This window comes from Gouania willdenowi, chromosome 21 (assembly GCF_900634775.1).
Source record: "Gouania willdenowi chromosome 21, fGouWil2.1, whole genome shotgun sequence".
NCBI lineage: Eukaryota > Metazoa > Chordata > Actinopteri > Blenniiformes > Gobiesocidae > Gouania > Gouania willdenowi.
The window spans coordinates 19771483-19798218 of NC_041064.1; the positions used below are offsets into that span (position 1 = coordinate 19771483).

General features: G+C 40.3%; 1 protein-coding gene across 3 annotated transcripts in view; it reads left to right on the plus strand.

Annotated features, from left to right (window-relative positions):
• The window catches only part of LOC114455366 (cyclic AMP receptor-like protein A), an 84734-nt gene that overhangs the window by 50460 nt on the left and 7538 nt on the right, over positions 1-26736 (plus strand). The window contains exon 12 of one of the 3 annotated variants that reach the window (XM_028436560.1): positions 12990-13137. The exons of the other annotated variants lie outside the window; for them this stretch is intronic. Coding sequence (XP_028292361.1) covers positions 12990-13137 — 148 coding nt within the window. The remainder of the gene's footprint in view (positions 1-12989; positions 13138-26736) is intronic. 3 annotated transcript variants of the gene reach the window in all.

Sequence of the window (26736 nt, forward strand, 5' to 3'; positions counted from 1 at the left end):
TTGGCTGTAACACAGAAGACCACACATGAGAACTGTTTTCACCTTTATTTTGATTGTAGTTTTGAAGTAGCAGCTGGACAATAACACACTTTGGTCCACGGAGAGAGATGGGAACTAATCACCAGTAAATAAAGCCCAGTAAAACTCCGGAAAACAATAACCAGGAATAAATATTTGCTCCCTGGTAAAGATAGTAGCTCTACCAACCGTTACAATGATAAACTTGGTGATATTACAGTCTTAGTATCACCCGTCCAGTGAAGCCAGTTTCGTTTGCTGATCTCCATGTGAGATACAGTAAGTCCATGTGTCCATGTTAATGTCCACATCTTTATGCCTCTGTCTATCCTCTTTTTTCATTTTATCCGTGTCTTTTAAGGCTCTTATTAAATAGTGTCAGCTCTATTCCGGGCCGCCATGTTGGAATATGTTGTCACCCAGCGCATCATTGTCGCAAGTCGCACATGCGCAAAACAACTGGAATTAACTTAAAGCGGAATTAAGTGTTGTTAACTGTTTACAAGAAAGAGGAATTATTTAATTCAGAAATAAAAATGGAATAAACCAGCACCTAATTCGAAATTAAGTTTAATTTGGAATTAAATTAGCATTAGGAATTAAGTGTTTACAAGGTCAGGTTAAAGAGGAATTAACTTTTTATTCCGCTTTAAAGAGGAATTAAAGCTCCCATGTAAACGTGGCCAATATTGGCTTAAAAGTGGCAGAAATGGGGGGAGGGGATTGGGGTATTGTCATTTAAAAAGTAGTAACAATTAGTTTAAACTGGGAAATAATGGGCATGGCAAATCATGAATGTGGTTAAATTGACACAAAAAAAAAAGTGGTGGAAAAGGTTAAGTGCCTAAAATGAAACTGGAAAAAATGTGCAGAAAAGGCATTCAAATTTGATGGAGAGGTGGCAGAAATGGGAGTAATGTCGCAAAAATACATTAAAAGGTGCAAAAAAGATGGCAAGAAAAGGTGATGAAAATAGGTTAAAATATTGCAAATTATGTATAGTTGCAGAAAAAGGGTAAAAATAAGCAAAAATGGGCTCAAGTTGTTCAGAAAATATTCCTACTTTCTTGAAGGCATCTGGTAACCCCCTCCCAGTGTCTCGCGACCCCAAGGTTCAGAACCCTTGGCTTAGACATCATGACCTTGCTAAGAAGACCAGGAACATTACAGTTTATGGATTTTTATATTACATTTATGTGCCACTTTCTACTTTTATTGCACGTGCTGTTTCTGAATCGCCTCTCACTCCTACAAGATAGGTTTACATATAATAGTCTTTTAGTTTAGCCGTCTTTGTAAATTGGGTTAATATCTGTTTAAACATATTTAAACCTATTTAAACACTTTTAAAGGAGGAACCTGGATGTTTAGAATAAGCTCAGAATGTACTTCATTGGACCCATAAGAAATTCAAAAAATACATATTAAGCTAGAAAACCATTAGAGACTTATCAAGCTAACAGCCAGCAGGTCTTAATCACAGCTGCAGTGCATGGCTGTCACAGTCACTTATCGAGGGTTTCACCATCTGTTTTTGATATAAAGTATGATGCCCCAACACTTTAGTGTCTCTGTTGGCTACCGCGGAGAAAAAAACCCGGCAAATCTCCTTTAGCATCCGGTGTAACTACTATCAGTTTAGATAGCATGATCAAGCTGTTCTCCCGATAGCTCTGCTGCTTCTTAATCCACGTCGGCAGTTCACCCCCTTTGTTTGCCAGTGCGTTTAAATTTCCCATTACTACAGAAGGAATGGATGGCTTGTGCTGTAGTTATTTTTGTGTCCTCACTTTGTTTTTAGCCTTGAGCTCTGGTCCGTAGCACTGGTACTTTCTTCTTAACTCGAGGGTAAGACAGAGCGATATTCCAGCTGGTCCATCCCTTCATGACGTTAGCATGTCTTCAAACCTTAGCAACTTTAGGGCCATTAAAACAATCAACAACGTAAAACACACACATGGACAGAAGGGTAGGTGTCATGATTAAGGTGGCGACCATGTTAACTGGCAAATGAATTCCATTAGCTTTGCTTGTTGCTTCAGCATCAGTGAAAGTTTGGAAAGGAGGACCAGGGTATTAGGCTGTCCCTTTTGATGCCTTGTTTCTTTCACTTCTTTAAAGCCCCTAGCAGTGTTAGGAGTTGAATAGTGCTGCTTGAAATCACAGCAATGCTGGCGGAAGTCAGTGGCCATGTTTACATGAGAGCTTTAATTCCCCTCAAATTCTGAATAAAAATAAAATTCAATTTAAACTGACCTAGTAAACACCTCATTCTGAATGAATATGGTAATTCCAAAATAAAGTTAAATCAGAATTAAGTGGCTGGTTTATTCTGATTTTAATCCCGAATTGAATAATTCCTCGATCTTGAAGACGTTTAATTCCGCTTTAAATTATTCCGGTCATTCTGTGCATGCTCGTCCTGTCGCAATGACGCGCTGGTGACGACATGATCCAAGATGGCCACCCAAAGCAAGCGTTGGACTTGAGCAGAGACTATTTATGTAATAAGAGCCTTAGAAGACATTGATCTAATGAAAAGAGTGGATGGACAGATGCTTAAACATACAGACACACGGACATCAGTAAACAAAACAGGCTTCTTCAGGGGACACGAAGCCCTGCACCAGGACACATAGCTTCACAAATGACACGCAAGTCGTCCGAAAGTTTTCCTTCCACTTAACATCCAGTATAGTGGAGGTAGAGCAGCCGTTGCACTAACCGCTTCCTTTGATTCGCCAAAATACGGTCGTCTGCCTCCCTTCCCCACTACTCTATCTCCTTCTCCTCCTCAGCTGATGAAAGTGAAACAGTATGTTTTTATCAAGCTGCTGCTTCAAAATGACAATTAAAATGAAGTGAAAAGTTAAAGTTAAAATAGTTCAATGTGATTTTTTATGTTGTAGCCGAAAAGAATGGGTTTGTTGTGTGTTTTTTCCCAATAGATGTGAATGCACCACGTTTGCCCCGTCCAATAGGAACCCATCCTAATCCCCAGACCTAAAGCGGAAATTAATAAAGGCGAATAAACGTGTTTCCATCTAAACCTCAATTCGGAATTACTATTTCCTATTTGTAAACACAAAGCAGAACACTTTAATTCGCAATTATTTGATTCCGAATTGAAAAACATCTAACAGTGGCCATTCAATATAGCATTCAACATTAAAGTTGTCACAGGAGAAACTTGCCCCCAGATTCACTCTGATTGGCTGATTTTTCTGATTGGCACCTTTGGCATTCTTAAGTCAATAGCAAACTCGTAACAAAACAAAATTCTCAAATTTCACCATCCTGAATTAGCTATTACTGTACACAGCTTTTTACACTTACAGCAATACAAATGTACTGAGGGATATTTAGGGACATTATTTACACATTACACTTAGCTTCACATAAAGCAAGTCATGTAACTCCGCGACACACCCACATTGACCACTGATACAGGTTACAGTAAGTGGGTGGGGGGCCCGATGGAAGAGGAGGGGAGAAGGAGATAAAGCCGGGGGGGGAAAGCCAAAGCTCGTTCTCTTCCTCTGGATCCCACATGGTGAAGGAGTTTGGAACCAGCGCCAAAATAGCATCTTACTCACTCGTAAATCGTATCTGTAATAAATGGTGTTAAATCCATTCCTTGACTTCATCTTCATTTTAAGTGTATGATTACAAATGTGTGTATTTCTCTTGCATTAAAGAACCGGGCAAGTTATCACTTCTGGACGGCTGTGTAGCTCCTCCAGTGACCAAACCGGAGCGCATGTCACATAAAGAGATTATAACCCAACAGTACAATTAGGTAAAAAGCAATCTGACAGGGACCCGGTACACACTCAGTTGATGCGAGACTGCAGATTTTTACTACTATATTTCTTTGTATGTAGTTGATGACACAAAGCAGCCATGTTTGGGAGCTATGTAACATTTTTCTATGGTTAAAAAGCCTGACTTGTGTTATTGGCATCCTAAATATAGCAGCATTTAGCGTAACAGACAAAAATATATATTTTTGAGGAAAAAAAGTTTCCTGCACTAGTCCTATTGGGTTATTTCCATCACTGTTGTCTCTCCACTCCTCTTATGGAAATTCATATTCCAATTTCCCAGCCTCCAGAAAATAATTTAGTAATAAAGTACTAACTCTATATCAGGATCTCAATGGCTTCTGCTCTACTTGACTGCATTGTCTGGCTTTTTAATTTCACCATGCACACCACGCAGGGTTGGAAACAGACCTCCAACCACCTCTGGGGAGTAGGCTTTGATGTCATCGTGCAGGTGACGTCATCACCAACATATCTCCTCATCTCCACGGATCAGCAGCAGCTCCCTTGTGCGGTCGTCAGTTCAGTTCAGTGCCATTCATCAACTGTCTTTGTGTGGCTTCCACAACAACCTCCCAGCGCCGTGGTACAGGGCGTGTGTATGGTGAAAACAGTGAGTCACGTATGTAGCTGACATAGGGATCAGGGTTAATTTAACCCTCATGCAGGAACTGGCCTTCTCAATAAATCAGAGACGGAACCACCTTTTGTTTTTAGCCCTGCACGAGTAGCAGAGTCAGAATACATTTGTTTGCTTAGCTATAGTGTGTGTGACTTTTAATTGTGACAGAGAATGTTTGACAGCTGAACAAGCTCCCTGTAAAAGTTATTTATGATGAGCGTTTATCATTTCATTGTTATATGACAAAGATCTGGTTATGCTTGAAGGATGTAGATTTGTTAAGGGAATTCTACATAATTGAAATTCAGTAAAACTCAATCATGCCCCTAAGCATCATGATGCATAATTGGACTGTGAGAACTGTATGCAGTTTTCTGTTAATTTTTCCGATTGTCTGTATTGTATGTGTGGATCACTAATGCTTCAAATTAGTTTCTGTACAATACATTTAATTAAATATTTTAAATTCTTAATATTATGCCTAAAAGCTTCACTTATAAAGCTACAGTATGTAGAATCGTGAGACTTGTATAGAAACAACCACACTCCCTCTTAACCTCCATGTTTCAAAACCTACCGTTCTTTACCGGTATCTGCGTGAATGCACACAACTGTGGAGCCCTTAGCGACTTTTTTCTCAATAGTGACTAGGGACAAATGTAGGTACTTTGTCTTGTGTTATTGGAGAGTTTTTGGTGTTTTAGAGACTCTGACGTGAATGCACGTATCATTCTGTAGTTACTGCCCTGCACAGAGAGTGCTGCCGTGAGCTCCTCGTCCGCCACACAGACCTACTGTACATCACTTTCGCATCCAGACTGCAAATGAATTGCATCTGTTTTCGCTCTCCCTCTGAAACCAGTACGTGGGCCGGACTGCGTGCAGTTAAAGTGGACCACTGCCCAGTCCGTTGAGTATGTGTGGGACTTAAGACCGTTGCTTCTCCACGTCGGTTTTCCTTTTTCCGCTTGCTTTGCCATGTAACTGTTGTGCGTAACGCTGCGATGGGGACTTCTCCTGCTGGAATGTCCGTCATTGTACTTTACTACAGAGGACGTGTACGTGCATTGACATTAGTTGGGCAGCCAATGGTAACACCCCAAAGCAGGTCATGTAGCACTTTGTAAAAAGATCTCTGATTAACTGAAAAGTTGTATCATGCTCCTGGATTTCTAAGCCTCATTATACACAAAATGTCACTGTCCTATCAGAACACTCTGAATTATGATATGCTCAAAGGTGATTATGGATTTTTGACCAAATGAAGCTAAATAAAACTTACATACCTCAGCTTTAATTGAGAATATGTTCTTCAAAACTGGACTGGTCCCCTGTCCAGGGTGTACCCCCGCCTGTCGCCCAATGAGAGCTGGAGATAGGCACCAGCAGACCCCCACGACCCTAAAAACAGGAACAAGCTGGTCAGAAAATGGATGGATGTTCTTTAAAGCCAAGGTCAGCATTTGAAAGATCAGCCTTTGTTATGCGAGATTTGTGATTTTTTTTTTTGTGTTTCCGTCAACAGCTGCCCACAGGATCCAGTTTAAGCACCTAATGCATGTAATTTGTCTTGAGGGACAAAGAAAGCCAGGCACTCATACTAGGTTTAGGTCCTGTTCTCTATCTGATCACCCTACACTCCTGGGCAAGAATTCTGTACTTCAGACTCTTGAAGTGAATCATAGCCACAGCTCAAGGATGACCGGCACAACAAATAAAAGCCCACAGAAAGGTGAAGCAGGAGAGATGGTGAAGGGAAGTTTGGGGCTGAAGAGCGGTCCAGACTGGCAGAGTGGGATATTGGAAGAGATGGAAAGGCCTCGAGTATGAGATTTTGCATCAAATCTGGAGGGCGAGAGAGAGACGGGTTCACAGAGTGACTGACAGCATGATAGATGGAAGGCCTGAATAAGTGAGCGAGGCTCGCAGACGCTGCACGGTTACTAATGACTGACTGCACGCACACAGGTGGTAGCAGACTGACACTCAGAGCTAGTCGACATGCCGTCCTCTTCCTACCCCCGTGGTTCTGTGTGTGTTTATGGTTGTTGACCATTTGCTCCTGATATTGTGTACACAATATCACCCCTGTTGTGAGATTCGCTCGACTACACCACACACACACACACACACACACACACACACACACACACACACACACACACAAACCCTGACAAACACACACTCACGCAGCAGCAGCTCAGCCAGGCATCGCCCGCAGCCACGCTCTCCTTCCCACCACTGCCTCCCTCATTCATCTTTCATTAGCACGACTCACACAGGAGAAACAGCCTCCCACCCCCCCTTCTCCGCACGCCTCCACCCGTCTCCACATTGCTCTCTTCTCTTCCTCTCACCTCTTCCCCTTCTTTCTTTCCCTTCTTATCTTGGTTTCTCTCACATGTTATCTCCTCTGTTTGTCTCACTCCTGTCTCACAATCTGTCTTTCAGGATATATCTCCTCCTCATTCTCCATCTCTGGGTTGCTACCCAGCTTCTTCTGCCTTTTAGTCTTTTTTATTTAGCCTCACTCCTTTACCCTTTTACCCTTTTTTCTACTCCTCGTCCTCCTCCTCCGTTGCTCTCGGCCTTCTTTCTCCTTCACAGGCCAGCTCACACACATTTTCACCTCTTTATCGTCTTCGCCTTTCCTCTTCCACTCTTGCTGTCTCTCTTTCCTGAGCAGTGCTGTTTCCCTGACACTCGTCTCTGCTCAGGCACCCCCCCCCATCCACCCCTCCTCCTGGTCTCTCTTTCTCTCCCTCTCCGCCTGCTTCCTTTCTTCCTTTCATTTCGCTCTCCGTCTCTCCCTCGATAGAGGGGAAAGGCTCTTCGCCTCTAATTGCGGCTGTTCCGTTGCCATGGCGCGTGTTGCTCAGCGCTGTGAGGTGCTGTCTGTGCTTTGTGTGTGTGTGTGTGTGTGTGTGTGTGTGTGTGTGTGTGTGTGTGTGTGTGTGCGTGTGCGTGTGTGTGTGTGTGTGCGCGTGTGTGTGTGTGTGGCAGGCAGATGATTGCTTGCTGCCAGCTCTCGTTTCCCGGACGTCGATCGCGTTTCTTTGCGGCAGCAGGGGGAAAAAAAATGAGACGCCAGAAATAGCCCCCCTTCACACAGACACACTCGCTCTCACCGCTGCGCTGTCAGAGACACGCACACACACACACACACTCACACACACACACACACACACGGAGGCGCACACTCCAAATGCACATCTGCTGAATTTTCTCTCCCTCTGCCACATTCAGTGTACGCGGCCGAGGTCGTACCATATGCATGGAGCCTTCTCGCACACATACAGCCAGTCATGTGTGTTTATTTGTACCAGTATAGCTCCAACTTCCTCTCTCTCCACGCTTGTGTGTGTTTCCTGCGTCTCTAAGGAGGTTGTGTGGGGACTCCTGATTTATTTCACCTTTAATGGGAAGTGAAATGAATGTGAGCAGCAGCTGGTCTGGTCCTCGGAGATACCGCGCTAGGCTAACCCAGAAAACAGGCGGCAATACTCTGAAATGGTCCTTAGCTTGACAAGCACCAAGACACGAATAAGCTCCACCAGCAGCAATGTTTGTTTTATTTTTGGTTGTGCCCATACATCTAGTTAGCACCCTCACCCAGACTGACAGCGGGTCTGGTCTCGGAACAGGTTTATCTCCGATCTCCTACCGACTTAACTTGCTGTTTCTCCTTTTCACAACTTTTTAGAGGATTGCCGGAAGGTAAATGGAGACAGATTAATAGCAAATAAACCACGCCACCTCATGCAGCAAAAGAGGATAAGAGGTGATTATAACCAGATTTGTGGACGAATCTCCATAATCATCTTCTGTGGTGTTCTCCTGCCGCTCTCACTGTGGGTGTCTCAGAAAGGGGAATGAAGAAGAATTCTGCATTGCTTTGCCTGAAAAAGCAGGCCAACCTTGGAGAAAAAAAGTTTATTATGATCTAAAGCATCAATGGTCATTTGTGCTTTTTTTACATGTTGGATGTTCTAAACTATGGGATAGTCACTGGACAGTTTGTCAAGTCATCACAAAATTCTTCTGCCTTTGACTATGAACATCCTTACCCAAGTTGCTTCCTTGTTACTGTCCTGGAACTGATCCGAACATATTATCGATGAGTCAATTGTGACTGAGATGAAAAGACTTTCTCCAAGTAGTTTCCAGTGTTTTCTTCCCATTCACATTCAGACTCTTCAATGATAGATGATTGCTAAACTTAACGCATGCCTCTCCAAGTACAAATGAACATTATTATCTGGGAATGTGGATAAAATTACATGATTGCACAAGTGATTGACAGTTGTGACAAATTTAATGCCACTTTTGGTGTTGTTACCAAGCATATATGGGAACCAATTTGTACCTTTTCCGTCGTCCTGTTTAAACGGGTGACGGTACTTGGTTTTGTCATAATGCAAGAAATTGTACAACAAAAAATGTAAAGTCGTGTCATTTCAATCTCAGCCACTGCATTTTCTTGACACGCTTCGCATTTTAGACCAACCATTGTGTCTGAAAATTCTCATCATACTGCTTTGGCTACTTTGATAGTAAAGAAGACTTGAGTGACTGAAGGAAACCATTGCACACTTTGAACTAGACCTCTAATGATAGTCTCGGAATCAAACCCTGGACCATCTTTCTGTAAGGCCAAAGTATTCTTTGATTTTGAAGAAGCCATCATTAACGCTCCATGCCCACGTCCAGACAGTCGCACTGTCATAACACAGGCTAATTCTTAATGGCCTAAAATGACACAAGTTGCTGGCAGTAAGTCTTATAAATGGTTGCGAATGAACAGTAATTTTGCCACAAAGTTGAGGGTCTTCCAATATGGGATTTATTTCTTGTTGCATCATAAAATAAAGCAACTGTGCATCTTTAACTGTTTGCGATTTATGTTGTCCCATTTCTGAACAACTGTGGCATGTGTACCGTATTTTAGAATTTCCCAACAGCATAATTTATGTTAACTAATATCAATGATTTAAGATTGCTTCATACAGTTTTGATATTGTGTTCACGTTTCGGTTTGGATGAATCATGAGGAATAAGGTGTATCAAATCAAAAAAGGGGCTTTTATAAAAAACTTTCTTTAAAGCTTCACAGATAAATAGATTTCCCCTTGCTAAGGTCTCAAAAAATGCATCAGAGCTTCCCACTAACTGCCATAGTCAGCAGGTTCTTGTTGCTTTCCAGGGGGAGTTTTCATACAAGGGAAGGAAAGCTGGCATCTTTACACCTCAATATTTGGTACACCCTGTTGGGTACTTGTAACCGGGAAAACGGGAAATGAGGGAAATTAGAGTTGCAGACTGTAGTTGAGGGCAGATAAAAAGAAGCAGGCACATGAGAAAATGCTGCCCCATAGGTCATCTATAGGGACATTTGAAGGTAAAACATAATTGTTTTTATATTGTCAAAGCTTTACTAATAAATGTAAGTTATTTTACAAGAGTGAACAGCTGAATGTCAATTGCACTGAGTTCTGTAAAGAAGTGGCTGCTTGTGTTAAAGAATTTGAACCTGGCACATGCAACAATCAACTCAATATAAAGGCTTTATTGTCTTTACAGTTGCAGAGTTGATAATCACAAAAGTGAACTCTAATGAACAGGTGATGATGTGTTTTACTTTGAATAAAGGATTATTTTCTCATGTCCACATATCCAGTGTATGTACTTATAACTGTAAATGTAATCATTTGTCAAGGTAAATATATTGTTCTTTGATTATTTTGTAATACAGTTTTTATTAAAGCATAAGGAAGAAAAAGAGGAAAACTGTAGTCTGTTCAAGCCGCCTTTTAATTGCACATAAACATCATTAAAGTTCTCAAAGGTATTTTCAATCCATTTTTCTTTTTTGAGGGCAACCAACTTTTTATTTTAATTAAAAAGAGGGCCATTTGAGCTGAGCCTTGAGATACTTTAATAATACTCAAGGTTTACTTAAAATGTCCAGGATTTACAAATTAAAATGATGTCCCTTTTTTATGTAAAGGAATTCTGTTACCTAAAGAGAGACACAAGTACAGTGCAGAATACTATAGTGCTTTTATCACAGTGGGGGCCACAAAAACAGGAATGTCTGACAGGTTTTTATCTACCTTCTTCCCAGATCCTCCAATTGAACAGCTTCGAGGAAAGATGAGATTTAGCAGCAGGCCAATATCAACATTCATGTCAACATTTCGAATACTGACCAATCTGAGCATTGTGTTTTTGTTGTCATTTTGTGTTACTGTTGTGTCACTGTGATAAAAGCACTATAGTATTCTGTACTGTACTTGTGTTTTTCTTTAGGTAACAGAATGCCTTTACATAGAAAAGGGACCTCGTTTTAATTTGTAAATCCTGGGCATTTTAAGTAAACCTTGAGTATTATTAAAGTATCTCAAGGCTCAGGACAAATGCCCTCTTTTTAATAAAAATAAAAAGTTGGTTGCACTCAAAAAAGAAAGATGGATTGCAAATACCTTTGAGAACTTTAATGATGTTTATGTGCAGTTAAAAGGTGGCTTGTACAGACTACAGTTTTTCATGCAAACTCCACACAGAAGGTACCCGAGTGTCTTCTTGCTGTTAGGTGGACGTGCTGACGACTAAGCCACCGTTTTTCATTATTCAGTAAGATGAACCTGCCTGACGGAAGAGGCTGAAAGAGAGCCATTGGTGACTAACTGTAGAAACTCATTCAGCCATCTCACAAGGACAAACGTGGCAACATTGGCTGTGTGCCCTCGATGCACAACTCCGTGCTTTCTGTGCTGTGTAGCGCTGGGTTGTGGATGTGGTTGGGGAGGGCAGCTCTGTGGGGTGTTGTCTGTATGCGTTGCACTGAGTGCAGCGTAGGATGTTGGTGGGGTTGCGTGAGGCCTGTGGGCATCTCTCTGACTTAGCGTGGTTATTAGCTCTTACCCACAGCCTGGTGCAGCCGTTGTGCAAAAAGATGACAGGAGATAAACGTACCCGCCTGTCAAATGTAAGAGTGTATTCTCCACTGTAAAAATAAAAATTGTGTTACTGTATGTATTCAACTTAACAAAATACTTTAAGAAATGTAATTTTGAATCTGTGAACATCAGCTGAGAGAAAACTTTTCTTGAACACACACGAGTACTGCACCATGCACTGTTAAGAGCCCTCTGTGCTAAAAACGCAGATGTTTGAAAACCTGTTTATGCAGATGAACACTAGCATTGTGTCTACAATCCACACCAGAAACTGCCTGCGATGTAAAACAATTCAATTTAACTTTATTTATATAGCTCTAATTACAAGAAAAGTCATCTCAAAGAGCTTAAAACACCTTCCTACAAGGAACAAAGTCCATTTTCTAATCCCTTATGGTAGCGCATGGTGCGCCGTGCTGTCCCCCAACTGAACTGTGCTGCAAAATCTCCACACTTCTGGAGAATACGCCTACAATATTGCAGGGAGAAAAACACTACTTTGATTTCTCCGAGTAGTGTTCGCAGTTCTTTATAGTACCATAGCTTTTATCACAGTTTGTTGATATCGAGAAAACGGTGCTGACCCTGTATTCCCCATGGAGTCAAGGCAGCTTTTGGGTGACTTTCCAACCCAGAGGTCATCCACTGTGGCCACTTAGTTCACAACACATGCAGAAAATGCCACGAGCCTTGTGTGGTTTGATTCTCCTGCTAATAGATCAATAAAAGACATTAGTGGCAAGCTAACCCAGCGAGTGGCGCTAATACAGGGTTAATCCAGGGTTAATGGCTCAGCAGCATCCTTCTCTGAGGCAGACATTAGTTCTCAGTCACACCATACAGTATCAGGTTCCCTTCGTTGCCATAGCTCAGGTTCTAGGCTTAGGAATGAGAATTTTTGTTTAAAGAATGATGTAGAATCTTAGATCAAGATGAAAATAAGGTATCAGGAGGAATGATGCCAAATTTAGGAAATATCCAAGGGAGGACAAGCAGTGTATAGGCATGGAGTCATTAAAGAGGGACAAGATGAGGCAGAGAAATTCTGGACAGTAGAAGCAGGAATCTGAGATGAGAGAAAGGAGTGAGAAGGAGAGGAAGGGAGTTGAGCGCTACACATCTCCCTGTCCTTGTAAAGTGCTGCGTGCTGTCGAAGCGGCAGCCAAGAATGTGTCAGCCCAGCCGTCTCACGCTGCCTAATGGGCTCTTAAACGCTGATATAAAGCTCACTCGCTCTTTCGCCCACCCCTTTTCCTCCCTCTCTCTCTCCCCCTCATTTCTGCCTCTGCTGCTTGCTCTCATTACCTCTCGTTCTCACCCTGTCCCTCACTCTGTCACTCACTTGTCCTCTGCCTCTCTTTCACTCTCTTTCTGTTGCTTTATCAACTTTATGCTCTCTGTCTGTCCTTTTTTCCCCATAGCTGTCCTTCTTATTCCCACAGATTTCTCATTCAATTACTCCACCCTCATCTCCAAGTTACCTTGTCGGTAGTCTCTTTATTTATAACTTTTGTATCTATGAACTCAACACTTTGGGTCTCTCTGTCTCTCTCTCTTCTCCACCAGACTGCATAATGTCCTCTACCCTCAGAACCCATTCTTCTCCCTCACATTGTTGCACGTCCTGTCAGCACCACTCCATGGCTTGGCCAATGCTTTTGTCTTTGGCTTGGATAGAGAATGGTGGAGCCTTGTGAGCCCAACTGGCATGCAGGTAAAAAAACACACACACAATCATCACATATGGACCAAGATGTTAAAATTTTGTTTTGAGAAAAAATGTGATTAATTGCATAATTGGGATGAAACTCTGTGGGGTAATTGAGGTACCAACCCAACATAACTGAGTCAAATTTAATAAATTGGTCAATTAACCAAGACATGAATTTTGGAAATTTTGCCAATGACTTTTGAAATAAATCAGTATGTTGATCCAGATCCCATCTTAAATTTAATGGAATCTTCTTTGACGTATGGTTGTGTCGGAGGTTTTTTTCTGCCATATTTTAGAGTTCTGGGTTTTAAGTTACCACAGAACAGCTTTGGGTCATCCACATCACTTTTGAGCTGTCTTCATTTTCACACTAAACAATACAACCTGCAGTAAAATTTATTTACTAACCACAACATCAAAAACAATGACAAAGAAGAACACTGTCTATAGCTTCAATGGCAGACTGACATTTGTTACTGCATGTGCTGTTCACTCTTATGATTGATGCTTTAACTGGTCGGATGAGGCTTATTTTTTTTACCCCCAATAACTTGTCCTTCATGACACAACTTTTTGAGACAATTGGTCATAGTAGTTCTTCAAAAACGCTTTGGGTGCTAGTAATTTGGCAAAGAAGTCATTAGCTAGCCAACTAATCATTCTAACAAATGGCAAAGGAACTGTCCTTGTGACTCGTTTGTCACATAAACCCTTGTGTCCACTGACCAAAGGGGATTTGTTGGTTAGAGCACAGTAATCATGCTCCAGGTGTAATTAGAGCCTAATTTTAGGGTAGCACCATGTTCAATTCAGTTCAATTCAACTTTATTTATACAGCGCATGTTGATCCCAGAAAAGTCCCAGGTTTTCAGGGCTTGAGCTTTGAGCCTGCCGATGGGGGTTCTGGTGCCTGACTACCCAAACTTGACCTTGCTTCAAGGGCAAGTAAATTAGCCCAATTTACCTGAAGTTCCTTGTTTTATTTGTCATTGAGAGAGACAGCCAGAGTACCTGAAGAAAACTATCATGCACTCAGGGAGACTGTGCAATTTCTGTTCAGGCAGACTCGTGCCTGGGTAGTATCAAATTCAACAAATCTAGTCTAAAGTAATACAGTTGGATTTTTAAAGATATTAGTCAGATTCAGACTGTGCTTTTAATCACAGCTGGTGAAATATTTTAGTGTATTCTGATTGGAAATATATTCAATCAAGAGTGACATCTTCATCTTAAGGAATTGTTACTTGGAGCATTCACCAGCAGCTGAAATGAAACGTGTTCTGATGAGGACACAAGAGTACCTGCGCATAGTGAGGAAAAATAAAGGTTAATGAAGCTCATAACCTAAAGCAGCTACTGCGTACTAAACTGTGTGTGACAATTTGACTGTTTGTGACGAAGAAAAATACCCATTATCATCTGCCGTTGGATAAGTCTGTGATCTTGTTGGGTGGTTTATTGATGAAGAAAATGTATGCAGCTATCGTGCCACATACATAATTGGGGGTGACTGCCCAACTGTGGAGATGCTGTTGTTGTCAGAAGCTGCAGGTGTTTAATGCTGGGTCTCATCAGCTCCTCATTTTGAGTACAGCTGTTGTCTTAAGAGGCATGTGTGTGGTATTATAAATCTGTGAGATAACTATTAAAGTGCTATTTTTATGTATTTGGGATGCTTTATAAGTGTTGTATACAATGTACATCTACTCATCTTGTGTATATGTTGGTCCTAATCAGTGGTAAGAAAATGTGGAGCCTTGTTCATTTCCCATTTCGTCAAGATAGACAGATACAATCACAGGCACAAAATCTGTACATTCTTATTGTGAAATTGAATTCTCAAATTTACAATATATATTTCGACACTTTGGTTTAAAGATCATTGCTTAAAGAAAACCAGTTCACATATGAGGAAATAATGCTCAATTCACTCACAATATCGTTGGCATTGGAAGCCTTTTATGTACAAGATAATTACCCCCATGCTACTAAACAGCCCATAATAGTCAACCTTCAAGAAGAACACTGTTACTTAAGTGTTACCTGATTTGCAGTACTCTAAGCTAAAGCAAATGGTATTTGCCAATATTGTTCAGTTGTATCTGTCCCAAATGTTTTGGCTTTCAATCCAATTAATTCTGAGATAAAAGATTCTAAGCCAAAAACATAATCTTGGTTATTAGTGTCACTCTGGTTGACCATCAGTGCTAGTTACATTGTCCTATTTTCAGGTAGCCTTGGTAAAAAGGCATCACCTCGACAGATTTATGCATTCAGCAATGTCACAGATGAAAAAAAGCTTTTTTATATATTTTAGTAGAAACTGTTCTTTGTTCTTCGGTTACTGCTTTTAGGATCAAGGGTGGTTGAAGCTCATCCCAGCATGATTTTAGTGTAAAAACTTTGAATACTGAATTAGTAGTCATTCAAGTTTCCAACGATGCATTTGCAAAGATTAATGTCAGTAGAGGCAAAAGTCTTCTAGGGATCCTAAGCTCTTTTTTTTTTTTTTTTTTAAGATATATGCCTTGCTACGTTTTGCACAGTAACACTTCTAATATTGACTATTCTCAGCTTTAAAAGCTATAAAGCTTTATAAATTACATCTGTATAAGCAGGTGGTCTATAAAGTGGGTAAAAGAAATGTATACGTCGAAAGAAACTGGCGCATTGGGAGATTTAACTACTTAATGTTTACAACCTGATGAAATCTAAAAATCATCCATGACTCCTTGTTGGCTAATTTCTTGCTGAGCTTATTGCTGACCTTTGTGTGCAATCCGTTTAATCGGATTGAACATTTCATATCATGATCGAGGGACTGCAACATGAGCAGGTCTTCCAATAGACTAATGGACTGGAATAAACAAGAATGGTATACAGTGGTGTGAAAAAGTGTTTGCCCCCTTCCTGATTCCTTGCTTTTTTGCATGTTTTCCAAACTTAAATGTTTCAGATCATCAAACAAATTTAAACATTAGTCAAAGATAACACAAGTAAACACAAAACGCAGTTTTTAAATTAAGGGTTTTATTAATGAGGAAGAAAAAAATCCAAAGCTACATTACCCTGTGTGAATAAGTGTTTGCCCCCCAGCCCCTGTTAAAACATAACTGTGGTTGATAACACCTGATTTAAATTTCTGTAGCCACACCCAGGTCTGATTACTGCACACCTTAAATAGGTCCTACCTGACAAAGTGAAATAGACCAAAAGATCCTCAAAAGCTATAGACATCATGCCGAGATCCAAGGACATTCAGGAACAAATGAGAAAAAAAATAATTGAAATTTATCAGTCTGGGAAAGGTTATAAAGACACTTCTAAAGCTTTAGGACTCCAGCAAACCACAGTGAGAGCCATTATCCACAAACGGGGAAAACACGAAACAGTGGTGAACTTTCCCAGGAGTTTCCGGCCGACCAAAATTACTCTAAGAGCGCAGCGACAACTCATCCAAGAGGTGACAAAAGACAGCACAACAACATCTAAAGAACTGCAGGCATCACTTGCCTCAGTTAAGGTCAGTGGTCATGACATGCAAAAATGGCCTCCATGGCAGAGTTCCAAGACAAAAACCACTGCGAAGCAAATGGAACTTTAAGGCTCGTCTCATTTTTGCCAGAAAACATCTTGATGATCCCCAAGATATTTAAGAAAATATTTTGGACTGATGAGACAAAAATTAAACTTTTTGGTAGGTCTGTGTCTTATTACATATGGCATAAAAGTAACACCGCATTTCAGAAAAAAAAACATCATACCAACAGTAAAATATGGTGGTGGCAGTGTGATGGTCTGGGGCTGTTTTGCTGCTTCAGGACCTGGAAGTCTTGCTGTGATAAATGCTGTCTACCAAAAAATCCTGAAGGAGAATGTCCGGCTACCTGTTCATGACCTCAAGCTGAAGCGAAGATGGGTTCTACAACAGGACAATGATCCAAAACACACCAGCAAGTCCACCTCTGAATGGCTGAAGAAAAACAAAATGAAGACTTTGGAGTGACCTAGTCAACGTCCTGAACTCAATCCTATTGAGATGATGTGGCATGACCTTAAAAAGGCTGTTCATGCTCGAAAACCCTTCAATGTGGCTGAATTACAACAATTCTGCAAAGATGAGTGGGCCAAAATTCCTCCACAGCGTTGTTAGTTATTACAAACTCTTGATTGCAGTAGTTGCTGCTAAGGGTGGCCCAACCAGTTATTAGGTTCAAGGGTCAAAACACTTTTTCACACAAGGTTTGTAGCTTTGAATTTTTTATTTTCTTCATTAAGACAACCCTTCATTTAAAAATTGCATTTTGTGTTTACTTGTGTTATCTTTGACTAATGTTTTAATTTGTTTGACGATCTGAAACATTTAAGTGTGGAAAACATGCAAAAAAGTAATAAATCAGGAAGGGGGCAAACACTTTTTCACACCACTGTATATACACTTAAGCCTAGTCTACGTGTTGTTGTTTTTTTACACAATACAAGGGATAAGCCTAATCTGACAATATGAATATTTCTGGACATTAAGATAATAGTGGTAAATTGTTGCATTTAAATTAACCCAACAGTATTTTGTAGATCTTTAGATTTTCTTTTCAATCTAATGTGTCCGGTTCCATTAATCGCCAGTTAATATTAAAAAATATAAATTTTAATACTTGAAAAATCACGGTAAAACATCATCAGCCGTTCTTTTCACCGGTGCACCCGGTTCTTCCATAGCTGCTATGATGAACACAAGCAGTGTTGGATCACTTGTGTTCACTTGCAAGACCAAACACCTAAGCTCCATCCAGCTGAGTGACCAAATTCACTTTTTAAATGTTCATAAATCCTGATAGTTATTGTCTTCTGTAAATATGATTGTCAGGTCAGTATTTCTAAATGTGTATCTATTAATCATTAGTTGTTTAATATATTTTGTATTCTTGCTGGTATTTGAAATGTAGTGGGGCTGACACTCAAGGGTAATTTGCTTTTCAAAAGCAGATTGCAAGTCCTTAAAGGCTCCTCTGTAAGCTAGATGTTTTCGCTTTATTTTAAGGAAGGAATTATTGCTTCAAAATTTGTAAATTTACAATTTAACTTCCCATATAGAGCAGGTCCATCAGCGACTTGTGTTCAGAATAACTGTTGCTCCCGATAACAATTTTCTCCTTTTTGTACTGAAATTGCATCTAAAACATCTTTTTCTTGTAGTTTTTGAAAAAGTAATGAAGAAAAAATCTTGCCATAAAGATTACATTTTTACATTTCGACTGCAGACCTCATTGGTAGCATTTCAATAAACCCGCCAATCAATACAGTTCTCAACAGATTTGTCTCAATCTGCAAATATCGACTGTATCTGCAGATACAAGCCAGTGTTGGTATCGAACCGCGAGTGAAGAAAAAAAAGAAGTCCATCTGCAATCCATCGTTCATATGAACACGTGGATGTGTGCGCACGCACACACTGTCACCTACTTGGTATCAGCAGCCTCGCCGATAAACGGTCATGAGCACAATGTGGAAGACTGGAATGTGTGGTATGACCTTCAACCCAAATGTCAATGTTCCACCATAGTGGAGAGAGAGTGAGAGAGACAGACAGAGAGCGAGAGAGACATGAAAAGAAATCTGACTGTGTTGTTTGTAAATCTCTGAGAAAAAATGGTGTTTGTGTGTGTGAGTCGGGGAGCGAGCGAAGAAGAGAAGGAGAAAGAGAGAGACAGGCGGCGTGTGTGTGTTCGTGCACTATCGTGACTAACAGCCGGTTGTTATTCATCTTGGCATGCGGCTCCCAGCAGCCCCCACACATCAGGTGTGAGATTGGCGGCGAAGAGGAGGGGTGAGGGAGAAAGGGAGGAGGCGATGGTGAGGTGGAGGGTTATAACATTCCTCGCTTGAAGCGACAAATCTCTGCACTCACAGCCAACAAACTCGTCTGTCCTTAGAAGCTTATGTCCTTTCTCTGTCATCTACTTAGTTTGTGTAACTTAAAGGTTTTTCTTTTAGAAAATGAACTCTTGTTATCTTATAACGTATACAGAGTCTTTTGCATATATTGGTCTGGATCATTGGGGCTGCAGACTTACACTATTAATGTACTGTAGCTCAAACTCTCCATCCATGGTCATTTCTACCAGCTATTCTCTTTGTCCTATGATCATCTTGGTTTGGGTCACCAAATTTTGCAATGAGGCTCGCACAGCTCTCTCACCAGCCATTTCCACTGACTCTGCTGGGGAATCTTATGGTGTTCTTTGGCTAGCCAAGAGATGAAATCCCTCGAGTGTGTCCTGGATGCTAACGAGCTAACGCTACCACTGCTGCAGTGAACGCTGCCAGAAGGGCCCGGTGGTCGACACGTCTACTCAGCGAGCGACTCCTTTAGAATATCTATGCTAAAGCCAAAGTATTTCCACACACTGTACCCCAAAGGTGGATTGATCGATTTCTTGCTCGCCGGCTTCGCTGTTTTGTTTATTGTCACAGACAACCTACAGAGTCTGCTGTTAATCTTTAATATTAAAAGCGCTTTTAAAACATCCATATAAAGTCTGCTGTGATTAAATCCAATGTTTTTTCCTTGTATCGATACAATCGATTGATTACCTTTCAAAACAATTTTAGATCGATTAATGTAATCTGGAAGGCAAACTTGCCAAGCACAGATTGATGTGGTTGGATTGTAGGAATATAAATCCATTCATCGGTCTAATGGATGAATTGTTAGAACCTTAATTTTTAATCTTGATTTTGTTTTTCCATAATTACCCAGAGCTTGTGGCCACAGATGAGAGTTAGAATAGAGATCAACCATTAATTTGAGTTCACCTTTTGGCAAAGCTCTCTTATCAACACAACACCACATTACTGCAGATGCTCTGATCTGCCTGTCAATCGCTGACTCTGCCCTTCCCTCATCCTTGAACCTATCCATTTATTGAATACAAACTCTCCCTTGACCTAAAGTAGGCAACCCAACCCTTTTCTATGGGGAATAAGGAAGGTCTCAAGATTAAACCTGTTGATCTTAATCCCAGCTACTTCATACTCTATAAATTGTCGTTTGGAGGTCATTTTTCCAAGAGAACCACATCATCTACAAAGAGTAGAAAGGAAGTTCCCCGGCCCCCAAACTTAATCCTCTTAACAACAAAATAATTTTGTCCATAAAATTATAAACAGAACCAATGACAGAGGCCAGCCCTGACAGTTTCCTTTCCTCTTGAAAATAGATCTGACTTGGAGCCAGCTATAATGACCAGGCTCATGTTCCTTTGGTGTGGAGACTGATTGCCCCTTTTACACAAAGAGTGCTTCTAAGACCATAGTTGTAAGCCTTCAATAAATCCACAAAACACATTCAGACTCATTAAGCAAACACCCATGCCCACTCTAAGGTTGTTCCACGATAGGGACAGAAATTGCCGCGCACTTTCATGTTTTGAGGTTTGACCAGCAACCGGACGCTCCTCTGGTAATCTGGGATAGACCATACAATATAGGCTATGGTGTGTGATTAGCTTTTCGGGAGGATTCTTTGTCAGCTGGAAGATTGAATCCCTCCAGTTTGTCCTGGCTTGCCCTGACTCCTCCTTCTCTTGATCACGATGCCAAAAGCAACTCCCCTGCAAGACAGACAGCAGACATTCTCACCAGAAGCATAAAGCACCTCTCCAGGAACCCACAATGGAGAAAAGCAGACTGTGTTCATCCAGTTCTCTCACAGATGTCCAAGTGTCGCACTGTATCTCTAAGGCTATCCTGGCCAGGTAACTCCCTTTGGTTCCTTGTGGTTATTACAACTACCCCAAGCTCATGATATTAGGTAAGGATTGGAACCAAGGAACCAAGCGTTTTACCTTCTGACTTATCTCCTTCTACCCCACAACAATCTTAATGATTCTGGACTCCGCTATATGCCACCTCTTGATTTCCCTCTTCTCTCAAGATCTAGCAAGAACCTGAAAAATTTAAGTGATTAATTCTAAGCCATCCTGACCATGAATAGGAAATTCACCGTGTACTGATGGAGAAAAATGATGTTTCTCTTTCATGTTTCAAAAGGAGTAAAACAACATTCACTTCTTGTTCCCTCTGCCAACATAAATTCTAGCAAATAATTGCTTTAAAAATTATCTGGAGTTCAATAATTGGTTTTGGACTTGGAAACGTGAAAGCATGCCAAACTTTTCGCCCCTCAATCATTTACACACTTCTCGCTAAAATAAAGCCTTCAGGGCCTTGCGTCACAAACCTGATGCATGTGTTTAAATAACAGCGCACAGAGATACATTGGTTGTAACCCAGTTTTTTCAATTAACCTCACTCTTTGTTGCATGTGAGCGGGCTGCCTCAGCCTCTCGCTTGTTTTTTTCCTTGTCCTCTTTAGTGCTCTCTTCCACAGCAGCACTTTGACTCTCCTCTTTTCCTTCTCGCTTTCGATCTCTTTCTCTCTGTTCTCAATGCCTCTCCTCTCTGTCTCTTCTGTTCACTGTGCTTCGTTACAGCATCTCTGGCATTTATCTCTCTTGCGTTATTTTAGCTCCTCTCTGTTGTACAGCGGCGCCCTCCCACCTCAGTATTCTCTCTGTCTGGTTCACGCTCTCCCTCTTCTTGCTGCCTTACTGATATTGATCTGCATTTTAGCCATACAGCTGAAATGCCTGTGGTTCTGCAAGAAGCACACTTTTTCTGTACGTGGGGAAGTGAACCCTAGGAAAGAGCACCAAATAAAAAACGCTGTTATCTTAAGAAAATGCCTGATAATTTAGAATATCTTCTCGGGTTTCTGTTAGAATGTAATTTTGCAAAAGTATTTTTCTATTTTTATTTTGTTGTTGGTATAATTATCATAACTCTTCTTTATTGTTGTCATTTATTATTTACAGTTATCATAGAATCTAAGAGTAGTAAAAAAAAAATGCAGCTAAACTGTTTCAGCCTCGCAAACTCTGCACTCGCCTTTCAATTACTCAAACTCAAAGCACTACCTCCAACAGTGTATTGCACCTACCTAAATGTTGAGGTGTATAGTAACAAAGTAAATGTCCATTACAAAACCTTTTTTTGACAATTTGTACTCGACTTGAGTTTTTTGTTAATCAGGACTTTTACTTTTATTCTACTCAATTAAAAGATATAAAATGTACTTTTGATTTGTTTCTTCATCACTGCTGTGCTCACCTCCTTATTCGTTAAGGGCCCTATTCTCTGGTCTGAACTTAGGCACTTTTTTACGTGCCTGCAGTTACACGCTTCTCTCCTGCACGTGTTCGACAGGTGTCCCACCACGCATAAATCAACCAAAACCGCATAGTGTGTGAATAAAGGCGGTCTGAAGCAAAGGAGGAGGACTGGGCCATGATGTCATTTTTTTGGGGCTGTCTAGAAATCATGGAACATGGAGTTTTCCTTAATGCTTGTAAATGTCATTAAAATCCGTGAAAATTATAAAGCGCATTTTTCTGTACGAACCACAGTTAAAATCTCTCTTTTTTTTCCCTCTCATACTAGCCTTTGTTTGTGTGGAAGGCCTGATTTTATTAGCGTTTTACATTCCTGCATTCAGAAATGATCAGCGCGCATTAGTCATCATCATCATCGTCATCTGTCAACAATGTTTCACTTGTTATTTACTCTTGCAGTGGATCAAACTGTGGCTTTACAGGTACACAGTGTTAAAATAGTTGGACATCATTCTGACGTCTGTTAGAGTTTCATTGTAACAAGCTGCAGCAGCCGACGTGCACACCGCAGCACACAGCTGATCAGCTCCACGACACTGCACCCACAATCCTCCTAGAATAAGGAGTGGACGACAACGGTAAAATGTAATGAAACGTAACACATTTTGTCCCATCTTGAACTGGTAAATGTGAACATATTAGAAATGCTGATGGTAAATCCTTTGGCGTGCTTGTGTGACTCTCCCCACCCGTGACAGCGTCGCTTTGGATAAATCTTCCTTGGAGTCTCTTTTGCAATATTATGAGTCAGTGGGGCTTAAATTGTAACTAAGTCCAAACTTGTTGTGCAATATAATGTTACACCTTATTGGTGCGCTGCACTTATTCCAGGTTCAGAAACGCGCAAGAGGCAAAGAACTTAAGCAGACGGGACACGTAAAGCCAGATTTGAATGGGAACGCCCACATTTCAGGGCCGCTCCACCCCGAGTGTGTAACTGGGATGGAGGCGCACAGTGACTGGACTTAAGTACAGGGGGAGAATAGCGCGCAGCCAAAAACAGTGCCGCTGCACGGTTTTTCTCACTTACGTGCATGGGAGAATAGAGCACTTAATGTTTAACATAATATATTTCAACATCTAAGGGTTATCTGGAATAGGCATGTCCTTGGCAACAAGAACAACGATACCCCCGCCATTTTAAATAAGAGGTGGATGTGTGCATGGTGTGGCAAAACACGATGGGCACCTCCTCAGGTAATGACAAAGAAGTGGGAAAAAACAGTCGCCCCTGACCGTACCTGTTGGGATAGGAATTGGCGTAGGAACACCAACTGTCCCTTAAAGAGTAACTAAATCCAAAACCCAGCTTTTTTGCTGATACAACTGTATTTGTGTATGAGATAGTGTTGTTAATTGTCTAACTCCTGACATTTTAGTCAAAATATTTCAATTTAACGTATTTTGTTGTAAAAAAAAAAAATTGAAGAGTGACTGACCTCTATGGGTTGAAACCCAGTTATTACAATTGAATCTAACAATAGAGGTTTTCGACCTTTTGGTGGCTTCTTACATCATGAAAAGAGAGAGGTATAGTGAGTGTTGAGTAGGTAGTTAGCATAGCATAGATTGTTCTTTGGAGATTTTATAGTATTTTATAGACTGGACATGTATTAACAACACGAGCCCCGCCCATAATAAAGCCTCCGGGTTTATTGAACTGGCCAAATTTCTCAGAAAAATTAAATAGACAACTGATTAAATATCAGTGGGATTTTGAACAGATTTTTATGAAGCAATAAAAATTGCCGGGTTTCCCACCTTCCACCGTATCTCCGTCAATATTTTCCCTATTGGAATTAATCCAACCGTTTCTGAAAGCTAAGATGTTGTACTTTACAGCCAATATGATGTCATTTGCAGTAATTTCACTCCCACGTGTGAAGAAAGCCTTTGAAACAGCCACAATGTGTGGCGACTGGTGACTGCATCAGACATGGAGCAGAAAAACACACAGCAGGGTGAAGAACACTGAATAACAGTGGATTTTATTCAAAAATGAAGATAGCTACTTACTGTCGTACTATACTGTTTATTTCTATTACAACATATATTCTCAAATTGTGGGATGGGGCTCAAAGCAACAAAAACCTAAAAACCTTATTGTGACTTCTTTCTTTACACTTCTGACAGTAAAAGTCCAGTTTTACAAACTAATAATATAGAGTTAATTTTTCCCCTTCTTTATGTCCTTTTTTCTTTTTAAATTTTTCTTTTTGATAACCGGTAATTTATTTGGAATTTAATTAAAAATGTTTTTTAAAAAGCACATTTATTGTGATTTTTGTCAGAAACTTAGAAAAATGAGTGTAGACTGTTATTATGCTGTGACTATTCTTATTTTCTGCTGCCCGACTGAGATGGTCATTATTATGCTCAATATTTTAATTTATTGGTGTTCAAGTTGATTTTCTCTTCTTCTCAGTTTAGCTTGTGCGTGCGTGCGTGTGTGCCGCTTGTTATTTGAAGTTTTTTTTAGATGAGAATCCCAGTATTATTATAAGTTATATTTAAGTACATGTCGAGTTCTTATTAAGTATACCAAGGCTGGCATGCCACAATTGTGATTGTAGTGAATTTGTGCTCATGCAGGATTACTTTTACTTTTAATATTTAAGTACATTTATTTCTCAAGAAATGTTTGGTACTCAAGTACATATAATTCCAGCTACTGACTTTAACTTTTGCCAAAGTCATTTTCAGTTACGCTACTTGTACTTTTACTTTATTTACCTCTGCCTAAATGTCCTCATTTAATATTTGCACCCATCTGTTGGTTTATTGTAGAAATAACCCACTATTTTTAGTGCAAAACTAATGGTATTAGTTTTAAACATTTTCTGTGTTTTCCTCCTTTAAGAGTAACTTTACTCAAAAGATTTGCAAAATGATGACAAACAGTTCATGGCATCTCTTTTAACCGTAGATTCAGTGACGTTTAGGATGTTTTGATCAATCGGAAACTGGTTGTGATTGGCCCGAATGCTTAAAAACAATGATGTAACTCTTCCAACAGCCAATCACAAACGACTAAATCAGTTTATGTATCAAATGTCACAACCGGTGTTTCATAGGGCATCTCCAATCTTGTGATTTTTTTTTTTTTTTGCGATGTCTAAAAAAGACTTAGTAAAAGCTCCATCACTTGACAAATTAGCTTTTTCGGATCCTGGAGCACATGTTGCTGCTCTCCATGATGGACAGATTCCTGCAGTGTCACTGATGTCATAGCAGCTGGAAGATTTGTCATTTCACAACCTTTTAGAGAAACAAATCGTAGGTCTGTTGAACAGAAGATAAGGTTTCAGATACAGAGATGTGCCTGTCACTTTGTTAAATGCAGAGAAAATTAACGAATAACTGATCTCAAGCAGTATTGTGACATTAGCGTTTTTGTTGCCCTTGCTATGTCAAGTTTATTTAAATATTAGTAGTTTGCTCTTCTATTGACGTTGATTTGCTTCTGTGGTAGTATTTAGTATAGTTTGGTGGGTTGTACTTTTTTAGATTCAAAGTTTTAATTATAGTTTTAAAAACATGCAATATTTGTGACAAGAAAGAAATTTTAACCAACCTTTATTTTTATTTGTTTGTTTGTCTGTTAACAGGATTTCTTTAAAAATACTGAACGGATTTTGACAACATTTTAACCATAGATAGACCTTAGGCCACAGAAGTATCTGTTGTAATTTGGAGGGGATCCAGATGAATATAATGATTCTGGATTACTTTAAAAAATCGCAAATTTCCTACCTCTCATCATTGACAAAAATTCATTTGTCAGTTGGTATTTGACAGATTTTTCTTGAATTTGACTCAGTTATGTTGGGTTGGTTCTTCAATTATTACCCCACCGAGTTTCATTTGGATCTAATCCGGATTGTGCATTTCATTGTGATTTTCCTAATAGAAATGTGTGTGCCCATAGATTTCCTTCTCCTGTATTGTTATTAATGGGGTTTTTTTCCCCCCCAAGCCTTTAAATTGTGAGTAAACATGGTACCATGATCAGGATCACTAATACAAATAACTGCCAATATCTAGCAGAGGATATTTTGTGACTGGTGGAGATTATATGTAGCTTGACACACTGTCTATAACCAAGCACATGGTGTTTTACATTGTAAGTGCACATTTTTCAACCAATTAAAGCAGAACTAAGTAACTTTTTCAACTTAATAAATCCTTCTCGTAGTCCCTGTGAGGGTAATATAAGTGTTTATGGGGTTATTGGGGGGGTTTTCCATCTCCCCCTGCTGTCCCTGCCCAGAAAACAGCGCTTGCAACTTTCCTGCCTCTGACTTGTTGGCAAGACGTACTGCTTTACGGCAGCCCAATACAAACTAATGCTAGATTATGACGAGCC